General features: G+C 40.6%; 1 protein-coding gene across 2 annotated transcripts in view; it reads right to left on the reverse strand.

Annotated features, from left to right (window-relative positions):
* The window catches only part of PPP4R4 (protein phosphatase 4 regulatory subunit 4), a 145,973-nt gene that overhangs the window by 31,804 nt on the left and 101,439 nt on the right, over nucleotides 1-12,730 (reverse strand). For both annotated transcript variants that reach the window (XM_054972491.1, XM_054972492.1), the window contains exons 8-12: nucleotides 11,396-11,517; nucleotides 11,113-11,235; nucleotides 8,941-9,110; nucleotides 6,587-6,706; nucleotides 995-1,072 (exon numbers count right to left, since the gene is read on the reverse strand). In XM_054972491.1, the coding sequence (XP_054828466.1) occupies nucleotides 995-1,072; nucleotides 6,587-6,706; nucleotides 8,941-9,110; nucleotides 11,113-11,235; nucleotides 11,396-11,517 (613 nt within the window). The remainder of the gene's footprint in view (nucleotides 1-994; nucleotides 1,073-6,586; nucleotides 6,707-8,940; nucleotides 9,111-11,112; nucleotides 11,236-11,395; nucleotides 11,518-12,730) is intronic.

The following is a 12,730-nucleotide window of genomic DNA, read 5'->3' on the forward strand; positions in this document are numbered from 1 at the left end:
ACCTGTGGCTCCTGAGCCACTAAGTATCACTGCAACAGAGCCCATTTTCATTGCATCTAAAGAATCTAGCCCACAAACGCTTGCGCTGGAATAAAATTTTGTTAGTCTTTAACTTCCCACTAGACTCCTGTTCATTTTTGTTGTAATAGATCAATGTGGGTAGCCTTCTAGCACACTTTGGTGGGGGTTTTTTGTATAAGGCTTAACCTAAATCTACTGCCTTTTAATATTTCTATTTCTTTCCAGCATTTTTGGGAAACTGTCAGCATGAAGACCCCCAGTCCTTTCAGATTTTCTTCCTATCACTTGCTTCTACAACTTCCTCTCAATATATGTCCCATTATTTCAAAAATGCAACACAGAAAGCCAAACCCAATACTCCAAATGAGACTGGCACTAAGCACAGAGCTATTCCTTGAGGAAACTTGAGCATGAGTATTCAGCCTGTCCTGTTAAAAGTTTCCAGCTTTGTCTCATCCACTCCTTTATAAGCTTTGGGTTGTCAGTGCAAAACATGAGGTGACAGTGTACATGTCGTAATTCATTCATGTACAATGACATTATATCTGATCTTTAGGCATACTAGCTGTTCTGGAAACCCCAAGTTGTAAACAAAGGTGTTGAATGACACTGAACCCAAGACTGACCTCTCCCCCCATCCCCTCCAGTTTAATATCAGCCCACTAATTACTCCTCTTTGCATGTGGTTTCTAAAGCTATTTGGTATCCTACCCTCATTGTAGTTCATTTGGCTCTGCATTTCTCAGTATCTCTTGGGAAGGTGTCACATGGGGCTAAATCAAAAGCCTTCAGTCATCACTTGTAGATACATCTATACCAAACACCTACCTCATTCTTTATGACTCGGAACATGAAGCAAATAGAAATGATTCATCCCTTCGAGGCTTTCTTATTTTGGATTGTTAGAATGTCATTTAGAATAACTGTAAATGATCTTAACACAAGCAACAAATACAGAACAATAGGCTATTACCTCTAGTGACTCATCCTGTAATAGGGCTACCAGTTCTTTATGTACTACATACACATCGGTATTTAAAAGCTTAGCAACCTGAAAGATAAAAAACCAACAAAGCACGGACATTAGGCCTTTTAAAACTAGTCATGTTTATTTTTTAGCAAGGCTTGAATTGCCCAAAGGAAACACAGGTTCAAAATGGATTGGTAATGCTAACAAACCAACCACACAGCTGTTGAGGTGGTCATGCCTTCCACACCTCTAATATTGCTACTGTGCTGTTAGAAGCACAGAAAGTGAACATTCTACCTGCTGCATATCTCTGAATTGTGTTCTGGAGTTCTGGGACTGCATTTTGCAAATTTCTGTACTTTAAATTCCCTTTGAACTTTTAGAAACTTTACAGGCTTCTACAGTTGGACAGATATATGAAAGATAATTCTGGATAGCCAGATTTTACTGTTTGGGATTCCCACAAAGAGGGCCATTTCAAATATTACTTTGAAGACATGAGTATGCAAATACATGCCTTAAGGTGTACAAATGTAACACAGGACGGGGAACATGCATGTTTCTGCTAGTAAAGATACTCCTTCTCTAGGCCTCCTTGCAGAATTTGACCCATTGTGATTCAGGTTAACACTTGTCTTAAAAAATAACTGTAAAAAAAAAAGCATTGCTTTAATAATCAAGGAAAGCTTCAAAGAGAAGAGAGAAATTTTCTGCATGTTCCCGTGTGCATCTGTAATGTGCTGTATCTGGTGTTGACCTCAAAGACAATTCAGATATTTTGGTTGGTACAAAGTGTGATACCCTCTTTGCTAACAGGCTGTGTCTGCTGGGATCACATTACGCCTATCTTGATTTTTCTTTGCTGGCTACCTGTTTAGTTATGGGTTCAATTTCAGGTGCTGGTGCTTACCTTTAAAGTTCATGTCTAATTACTTGTTTTAATGATGTGCTGTAATGATTTCAACATCTTATAACTTTGTACTGTGTTTAATGTTATTAGCCTTGGGTCCTGACTTTATAGGAAGAAAGGTGGGGCACAGAAGTACCCCTAATAAACAAACAAATTAACAATCAAACATGTGCCTGGAAGCAGCAAGATAACCCATATGGCAAATGTTGCACCCTGACACCAAAGTTTATGGGAGTTGGGTTGTACAGACAGACAGACAGGCAGCATTAAACAATGTTTTTAAATATATTATTTAATGTTTTTAAATGTTTTTAAACATGTTTGTATTTGTTATCCGCCCTGAGCCTGCGAAAGCGGGGAGGGCGGAATATAAATATAATAAATTAAATTAAATTAAATTAAATTAAATTTTTTCATTTCCCTTTTGTATACCGGGGATGAATACCGGTTTCAATTGCACAGGGATGGTGAACATAAATCTTAGGACACTGGTAACTTTACAGTGCAGGATAAGGAATGTTTAGTAATGTATTAGGGCTTTGAAAGGCCCTAATGACGTTCCTTCTCCCACTCAATAGTGAAAGGTACAGGATTCTTCAAATGTAAGGGTTGACCATCCCTGCAACCGTGCAACATTAATTATTAAAGATTATGTGTACTTGTCCATTAGTACTACGTCCTATGTTACTATGACTATGGTCTCACACTAACTATTAGAGCAGCACTCTCGGATATAGTAGACTAGGATTGTAGCATGCTGCCTTGAACTTAAAATTAAGGATCATAGTCTTTGTATGCTGTATCCTATAAACCCTAAACAGAAAAAGTTTATGGAACAAACCCTTCTCCTTGTAGCATCACCCCCCTACCCTCCGCAGCTGCTCCTGAGTTTCAGGGAACTCTCAGATTCAGTAGGAATGGGAAGGGGGTGCTGGCTGCTGCTTCAGAAGAAATGGGCAGAAATCACTCCCCCTCGCCTTCTATGTGAGCTCTTCCATGAGTGTTCATGCAAAGAAGGGAGGCCACTTCTGCTGTTTCTCCTTCTTGCTATAGCCCCCAATAATGTATTCTACTCTGCTCCCAAGGATCCCCTAATCATCAGGAGCAGTTTTTTATGGAGGGGATAGTAATCTGTAGAGGGAAGGGGAAGAAATCTCCTCCATGAACTACTGTATATAAATTAGTAGATTACTACACTATGGAACAGTTCTATACTAGAGATGGGCACAAACCAAAATACGAACCAAAATTAAGCACAAACCAGACCGGTTCACGGTTCGCGAACCACAGTTCGTCAGATCCCATTTCTGACAAACCACCACCAACTTTAGGCTGGTTCATTTTGGCTGGTTTTTTGGTTCGTCACTGCAGACAGCCTGGTGCCAATCAATCAGTTTCCTAGGCAACAGGGGATGAACTTCCTGCAGACCTTCTGCTAACTCGGAAGTGAACTCCTGCTGGCCCGGAAGTGAACTCCTGCTGGCCCAGAAGTGATGATTTTCCGACCTGGATGTGCCATTTTCACAAACCAAACGAACCAGTTCGTGAACCAGGGGCAGGTTCGTAGATGTTCGTGGTTCGTGAAATTTGATGAACCACGAACCACATGGTTCAATTTTTTTCCAGTTCGTGCCCATCTCTATTCTATACTACATTATAGAACAGCCAGTATAAGGCTAAGATAGCAATTAAAAACAAAACAGCAATTAAGTCAATATGCCAGAGATCTGTATTTAAAAAGATCAAACAGGTAATTTTTCACTCATATGGAAAGTGGTTCAGATGAGTAAAATTATTGTATGCTAACTGCCAATTAAATTGCCAGGTCCTGCAGTCCCTAGGTAGCTTATGTAGAAATTGCCAAGTATTCCATTCCCACCTCTTTTCACATCTGTGTCTAATTCCCTTTTCCCTTCCAATTTGATTCCCTCTGTCTCCAGTCATGGACTTGCCTTCTATGTGATGACAAGATGACGAATCCTCTGGTCCAGTGTAAATTTCTAGCCATAATTTGCATTATACTTGCTTTTATTCAATCATCTCGAATCTATCACCTTCTACTTCCAAGTCAACTCAAGTGCCTTCTCCTGGAAAATTTCATACTAACAAAACTGAGAGGGGTTTGTTTGTTCTTTTAATCTGTGAAGACTTCAGGAGAGGCTGTAAATAGCCAAGTAGCTGAGCATGCAGAAAGTCACACATTCAATCCCTGGTATCTCCAGTTAAAGAATGTCGAGTAACAGATGTTAGAAAAGATTTCCTTTGCTGGAAAGCCCCAGCCAGTCAGACTGGCCAATACAAGAGTAGGGCCGTTCTGATTGAAGGTGAGTACTGTGGAAATGGCCTAGGTGGGACAATGACCTGTCTTAGGACAAAGACATTTTCAGGTAGTAAATCTTGAGTGGTCTGTTACAAGCACAACAGCTCTGTGAGAAAAATTCTGACTCCTTACCACAAAATAGGTATATATGCTATCTATGTATAAATGTATATAACATATGCATGTGTATCTAATAGCCATGTAAAAACTCCTTTTATAGAGGAGGGAAAAACTGCGTAACAAGGTCACACTAGGTTATAGAACAGGATTCTACAACCTGAGAAATATCTTAGGCTTGTAAGGGAGAAAAAACAGCAAAATGAGTAATTCCAATGTCTTTGTACATATATGCGGAGAAGTTAGCCGTGTTAGTCTGTAGTAGCAAAATCAAAAAGAGTCCAGTAGCACCTTTAAGACTAACCAACTTTATTGTAGCATAAGCTTTCGAGAATCACAGTTCTCTTCGTCAGATGCATGGAGGGCAAGAAGAAACTGGTCAGATATATAGGTGGAGAGGGGAGGGCGGAGTAGATGCAAACAGTAGCTTCTGATATGGAGATCAGTTTGCTTCTGTTAAGGAAGTCAGAAGCAACAGAAGCAAACTGATCTCCATATCAGAAGCTACTGTTTGCATCTACTCCGCCCTCCCCTCTCCACCTATATATCTGACCAGTTTCTTCTTGCCCTCCATGCATCTGACGAAGAGAACTGTGATTCTCGAAAGCTTATGCTACAATAAAGTTGGTTAGTCTTAAAGGTGCTACTGGACTCTTTTTGATTTTGTACATATAAATGATATAGGGAGGGAGAGAACTTTGGCTTGTATTTTGGGTTGCCAGAACAACCCAGAATGGCACCTGATACCTGGTGTTGTAGTAGGTTACTGGGGGAATCAGAAGCAGAGGCACAATGGGGGAAAGAACGGAGATATTGTGAGGGCTGAAAAAATAAATAAAAGAGCAAGTGGGTAGGGCAAACAGCCTGAAAGGAGAAAAAGCCAGAACGGAGGATGGCTCAGGGATGGATAGGAAGGATGATCGGTGGGTTGGAGGGGAAAAAAGAATGATAAAGCGAGGAAGTAAAAACGAAGAAGGGCGGAAGAAAAGGCAGAGGTGCAGCAAGATAGAGGGGAATCGGGGAAGCAGGGATCAGGGAAGTGCCATTTACTCACCCCCATGAATCCTTTTAGGTCCCTCTCTAGTAAGCTTTCAAGAGTCATAGCTCCCAAGTAGACTCAAGTCAGAAGAAGGGAGCTCTGACTCTTGAAAGCTTACACCCTGAAAATCTTGTTGGTCTCTAAGGTGCCACTGGATTCAAATCGTGCTGCTCTACTGCAGACCAACATGGCTACCCACCTAAAACTATGTAGTCCATTTATTACACATTAAAAACACAAATACACATGAATTGCGGTAGTACGAAGTAACTCAAGACTACTATCAGTTCCACTCAAGACTACTAATAATCCAGCAAAATGTAATCACTTGTAGATCACACTGATTTCACTGAGAGTTCATCAGACACTTGCTCTCACAATATTATGGTAACACAAAAGTACCTAAATTTATTTCACAGAGCCCAGTGTCAGTTTTAACAAGTAATGTGGCTATGTTTAGAAAAATGTGTGGTTGGATCCTCTAATCTAGCAAGAAGAGTTCACAAAAGCACATCCACTTTCTCCGTCCTTCAGGTGCCTCATGCTTTTCACAAAGAGCCTCTGATAAAGGCTAGGGAACCACAGTGAACAGAACTACGCACAGTTTAGGACCAAGGTCTTCCATACTTCAGGGAAATCAGACTAAATTACTCCCTTCTGTTCTAGCAGAGGAAATCACAGAGCTAGGACAAGGGCGGCGATTTCGCCCAATTCTCCCTCCTTACTCCTGCACCACAAGGCATTTTTTTCAAATTCCTTCCAGTCTGCTAAGTATAATACAAGCTAGTACTGAAACATGTAATCCAGTACACAGCACATTAAGGAACAAACTTACATATAGTTAAGTAATATTAAAATCAATGGGGATTAAAACTATTTAACTGAACAACTCTGCAGGAATGAATCGCCATCTTTAATGAGAATGGTTATTATCTAGCAGTTCATGGAAAGTCCAGTTTAGACAGTATTAAATATCTGAGCAATGACCTTAATTATATTGTTGGAAATGCACAGAAAAAATTTTGGGTAGAGGGGAACTGGGGTCTTTTTTTCCACTACTGCATGAGAAATATGTAATTGCAAATCACGTAAAAATATTACAGGTGTGTCGAAGGCAAGTATATCCATGAGTTTTAGTGCATATAACATTCGTTAAAACTAATCCAAAGAGCATTTCTCCAAAGAGGTGTATACAATTCCTGGACTTACTTCATAGAAGCCAATAGCCATCGTGTGTCTGACTGGCACTTCTGGGTCATGACAGAGACAGAAGAATGTAGAGTAGAGTTCCAAATTGAAATTTTTTGGATCCACAAATACAATCATGGCCTAGGAACAAGAAGCGGCACAGCCTTCAATGTAGCTTAGCACAATTAGGTTTTATATGGGCAACTTTTTAAATATTAGTTAAGCCACTAACTGGAGTCAGAGATCAGTGAATTGCCAACATTTCAAGACTGTATTGCCACCACTCATGAATGTGTTTTTAAAAAACGATTGCTTGCATCTTTAGGTTTCTGATAAATTTTGCATTGATACAACAATGCAAACCACCACTGTCCAAAAATCTCAGCCTTGATGTAATTGTACTATGAGTGTGTCAAGATTCTTTCTTCTAAAATCCAGGGAGAAATTCAGATGACAAGAGACTTTTGGAAGCATTCCACTGAAGCATCAAAGTGGTTTTCCTTTTCCCCAGGAGCTGATTGTTCTGTGCCAAATTAACCACTCCCACCCAACTCAGCTCTCTGAACTCCTTTTCAGTCATTTTTATCAGTAAAGCAAGGTAAGGGTCATAAGGCTGCTTCTCTGTTGGCTTTCTTCCTTTCAGATATGCAAGCATTCTCTTATTTTTTTTCCAAAGCTAGGAACGATTCCTAACGTTGCTGCTTATTCCCTGCTGGCTTTAAAAGCTAGGAAAGGGTTAAATGGCTGCTTTTTCCTTTCCTCCCTTGGGGTATGCAAACACTCTTTTTTTCCCCCAAAGGCAAGAATGGGTTGTAACAGTGTAATGTTACAGCACATTCCTCCTGGCTTTAAAAGCCAGAAAAGAATTAAATGTCTGCTTTTCCCTCCCTCCCAGACATGTTTCAGGCTTTGCCAAAGAGGAAAAAACCCAAGCATTTTGCACAGCCCTTTGGAAACTAAGCGGCAAGGAAGCTGCTGGGAGGGGATGAAGCAGCAGCATTTTAACCCTTTCCTGGCTTAGCTTTTTTAAAAGGAGAGAGTGGAACAAGCACAAAAAGTACATGCTTTCCACCAGAACTCCTCCACCAATTGCCTCTCCAGTGGGCACAGGACAGCCCAATCAGCAAATACGGGGGAGATGGGTTCCAACATTGCAACATTACTATGCCTACTCAATTTTTTTAAAAAGTGTGACATGAATTGCAAAGCCCCAAAAGCCCAAAACTGCACCAAGGCTTCAAAGCCCATCTAAAATGAAAAAAAAGACGCCACATCAAAACTGCCTCGGACAGTGTGAAACGTGAGGGTGCCATGCCGAAGCCATTGCAATCACAGGGAATGCTCATAAATGGCAGTTTAAACCGTAAGTGCAAAAAGGGCCCTAGAGTGCATGGAAGAACATTTTCCTAATCAAAAATGATCATAAAGAAGAAACAATAAGGAAACGAAAATATATATGCAGCCAACATGGTCTGGTTACTCTCAGTGCTGTAGTGCACATGATATAAACTCCTGCAACTACAGAAGAAATATCACCACTTTAGGAAGCAAGTGTTTCACGGAGAATTCCTTGATCAATACATGGAGTGATTTGTATAAGGCAAGTAGTTTTTCCCATTTGCTAGCAAAATAGGCCCAAACTAGACATTACATTTAATGTCACAGGGACTCAGCCAGCAGCAGGAAGTCCTCCATAGGAACACAATTCTGAAGAGCCTCAGGACTTGGATCAGGACTGTGGTTCAGGAGAAGGAGCTTCAGCACCCCCCATGCCTTTTTCCCAACCCGAAACGGGCCCAGGGAGGTGCTATCTGTCCCATTGGGGCTACATGTGCAGTGAGTATAAATACTTGCATATGCAGCCCACCACACACAGAGCAAATGACTCCCCTGGTTTGTTTAAGATCAGAAAAATGGAGCAAGGTGGCCCTCCCCACTTCAATCCCAGTCTTTTGGACCCCTGCAAGGTTCAGAATCAAGTTCCCACAGAGAACCCGCAGCTAGTGGATCATGTGTTACATGTAACATTTAGTCTGGTCCATGGTAACAGGCTCTTGCGAGCACATCTAAGGCAAATAACAATTAGAGCCATGAGCAGGGGAGCAACAGCCCTTGCTCTTCCTTTCAAAACTATTCTGTGTTACTGTCACTTGCAACACCAGTTTTAAGAGCCAGAGATGCAGCTCTGATAGCTTCAGGATTCTCGTTCAAGTGTGATTTAGGGGTATCCATCTCTTTAAAACCAGGAGAGACAGTTATGGTTTTCAGGGAGACTATAAATTTTGTGATTATTCTGTCCTAGGTTTTTTACTAGACTGCATTGCACAAGGGCTAAAAATGGATTTATTTAAGGAGAAAAACAGAAATATACTCACTGGTAAATTGTACGCACAGTTCTTCCTCACTGAGATGTACTTCTTTTCCTGTTCTAAGGTTTGGAGTTGTACCTGGTTGTCATTGTGTCCGTTTTCCTGTTCTAATCCCAGTGTGCAAAGCTTCTTATAAAATTCCAAAAATCGCAAGTGCTGCTCTGGTGTAAAAATCCCTTCAAACAAAAGAGACATTTTACTTTCATACAACAGCACAGATAATCTCTTTCAAGGTAGCCTATATGATATAGCAGACAGAGCTGCTAGACCTGAACCGTCAATACTGATGTTTAAATCCACACTCAGCCATGAAGATCACTGAGTCATTTTAGGCAAATCACCCTTTTGGCCTAGCCTACCACATGGGGCTATGTATAGGATGATGATTCAGTAGTAAAGCACTTGCTTTGTGTGCAAAAGGTTCACTGTTTACCTTGTAGCAGGTGTCAGAAAAGAACTTTCTCTGCCTGAGACCTTGGAAAGCCACTGCCAAGTCAGAGCGGAGAATATTAGCGAGTTAGATGGACCAAAGGTCTGCATATATAAGGATAACATGGGATAAGTCCCGGCTCCAGAATGCAGATCAGCTCACTCATCCATTCTTACATAACAGCTCTGTAGGAAGAGTTTGCCTGTCACTGTGAAGCAGCAGCAGAGTTTGCAAGGAATGAAGGCGCCTCCCACCAAATATACTTGATTTCTGTAACGCTGCCCTTGCCAATACAAAGGCTGCAACCCAGTAAGCACCTTTAGACATACATGCAGCCTTTAGGGCTTTCCTCTCCAAAAAGCAGTCCTCCATTCCCTTCTGAAGATAAATTCCCAAAGATACAAAGCTAAACACCTTATCGGTGTGGTCACATATTTCTCTAGAGATTCTTCATGGGGTTCATCTGCTCCAGAGTCCAGGGATTTTAAATGCTGTAGGATGATATTCGGGTTTTTAACTCCTGCAGATAGGCTTTTCTACAATGTGCTGAGAGCAGATAACTGCTAAGCTACTATGAACCCCATGAGAATAGAACATGGAGGGTGATTAGCAAGACTTCAGTTGATCCTAATGAGTGGAGTTACTCTCCACTCCCTCTTCTGTGTGGGAGCATTTGTGAATGACAGGGTGATGTACTTAATGGGGGCAGGTGGGTACAGGAGGCATAGTAGTAATGCAAGTACAAAAGTAGTACAAGATACAATAATCCTTTTGGAGTTCCTTTTATACCTGGTCAACTTGTATACTATGACTTTCAGATCCATTCAATATATTCTAAGTTGTTTAACTGTGTTTTAAATTAATTTTAAAAGGATATTTTCTATCTTTTTCTAATACCATCATTATGCACCATGAGGTTTGGAAATAAATATGGATTAGAAATTAGAATAAATAAATATCCTGCATTCTATATGGATATGGATATGGATAAAATGATAACTGAAACAATCATTTCATAGTATCATAGGGTTGGAAGGTACCTCCAAGGTCATCTAGTCCAACCCCCTGCACACTGCAGGAAATTCACAACTACCCCCCCACACACACACACACACAGTGACCCCCTGGCTCCATGCCCAGAAGATAAATAAAGAGAGGCCCCCTCAGGGAAATGCAAGAATCAAACAACCCGAGGGAAATTCCCACAACTGGAGTTGTAAAACTAAAATGAATCCTTACAAGTATGGAACAGATAATATATTAAATCTGCAGTTTTTAGTGTGCATTCACTTTCTGTGAATTCATTCTAGCTTCACAACTCCAGTTGTGGGAATTTCCTGCAGATTGTTTGATCCATTCCCAGATGGCAAAATACCATCAGGATCACTAGCTAAACTGGTCTGTTGAAAACTGCTTCCTGACCCCAAAGAGGCAATCAGCATTACCCTGGGTGAGTAAGAAGGGGTCACAAGAACTAAGTACTAATGTAACCCTTCTTGCCCTCTCTCTATTGATCTGCCTAGGTTCACAGAATCAGCATTGCTGTCAGATGACTATCTAACCTCTGCTTAAAAACTTCCAAAGAAGGAGAGCCCACCACAATTCTCATCCTGATCATGTTGACTTGGAGTGGTCTGTTTCTTCAGTAGGAAGTAAGCATGTTAAGGATTGAAGCATTCAGAGAATTCTAACCCAAACATCATCATCAACAACAACAACAAACAGTGTTAACAACCTTTCCATCGTACCATATAGTCCATTACAAAGCTTCCCTAAGTGGAAAGATAATGAAACCAGAATGGATTCATCCGCTTTGAAGGATTTTTCACAGAATGATTTCACTAATGGAAGGACAGTTTGGCTTCTATCATCTGAAAAAGAAAAAAAAGATTATAAAGGTGAAACATGCTGCTCTCTTGGATGCTTAATCAAAATGGAGGGAGGGTACGCATATTAAAACTGAATGTCACAGCGGCAATTGGAAGAAGTGCTGCAGCCCTGGGATCATAGCAACTCAGGGTCTAAATGTACCTGCATCAAACATTTCCAGTAGATTAACCAGGGTCTCAAAAGCTGCAAGACGTACGCTGCTGCCTTCATCTCTTGCTAGTTCTACCAGCTCAGGAAGCACAACATTTTTAGTCAGTTCTGTCCTATTTCAAAAAAAATAAAAACATTTTAAAAAGAGCAAAGCAAAATGCTATACTATCACAGTCACATCAGAAACAGATTGGGAGATTAAAGACAAAGTTTGTCTTTCTCCTTACAACCACCTGTGTTTCCTCAGAAAGAACCTCTGCGTACTTAGACAAACAGAGGGTTGCATCCAACAATGCATGAGTGGAAACACAAACTCACTTGCACCAGCAATAACTCTGGATATACTTATGTATAAACCAGGAAGAAACAGCTGCTAATTACTTGCACAATTTCTTACACAATGTCTTGCCCAAGTGGAAATGCAAATCAGGATACATGAAGTTTCTTAGTATTAGCTCTCAGCATGGTCTTAGTACATTTCTGTTTACATAAGGGCTATTACGCATATAGAAATATTCTGCTGGATTCAACCCAATCTCCTACTGTTTCATTACATCATCGCCGTTGTGTTCCTCCACCACAAGACATCTTCCATTGACACAAGATGTACTGATGGAATACACCCTCTCTCAATCAACTAGATTGCTTTACTGGTAACTAGTTTCCAATGGAAATTAGATTTCATTACAATGTGTACAACCCTCTCTTCATAGGTATTCCCAAATCATACAATAATGGCTATAGGCATAATCATCATTTAACATATGCAACAGAATGAGAAGCTTTCGAGCTATTTTCAAAGCTGGCAGTACAGTCCTAGGCAGAGGACTGAATCAATGTGCTTAGAGTGGGGTAACTCTGCATAGGACTGCACTGAATGTTTAGGAGCCCTCAGGAAATAGGAATGTAAACTGAGAGAGAAGGTCTATGGAAAAGAAGGAAAGAAGGGAAGCCATAAGTAGGCAGTATGTTCCTTCTTCTAATAAACACACAGGAAGATATGGGAGACTAAACATGGAAAGAGAGCTAAATCAAAATTAAATTGGTGGGATTCTTAAACAAACATCTTCTTATCAAGGTACTTTTTAAATCTTCTTCAGATAAATCTTTGGTCCCTGAAAAAAACCTGCATCCTCACTGAACATATCTTCCTGCACTAATCACTTTCTTTCTACATAGTTTGCTCTAAAAATATCTACACGTCTCCTCACCCAGGAACCTGGCATATTTCTCCAAGATGAAGGGTGGTGAGATGCCAGCGTTGTATTTTAGATGAAGCTGAGAAACACAAAGATACAACAGACTTGCAATCCCCACTCCATTCCC

Source organism: Eublepharis macularius, chromosome 2, assembly GCF_028583425.1.
Source record: "Eublepharis macularius isolate TG4126 chromosome 2, MPM_Emac_v1.0, whole genome shotgun sequence".
NCBI classification, from domain to species: domain Eukaryota; kingdom Metazoa; phylum Chordata; class Lepidosauria; order Squamata; family Eublepharidae; genus Eublepharis; species Eublepharis macularius.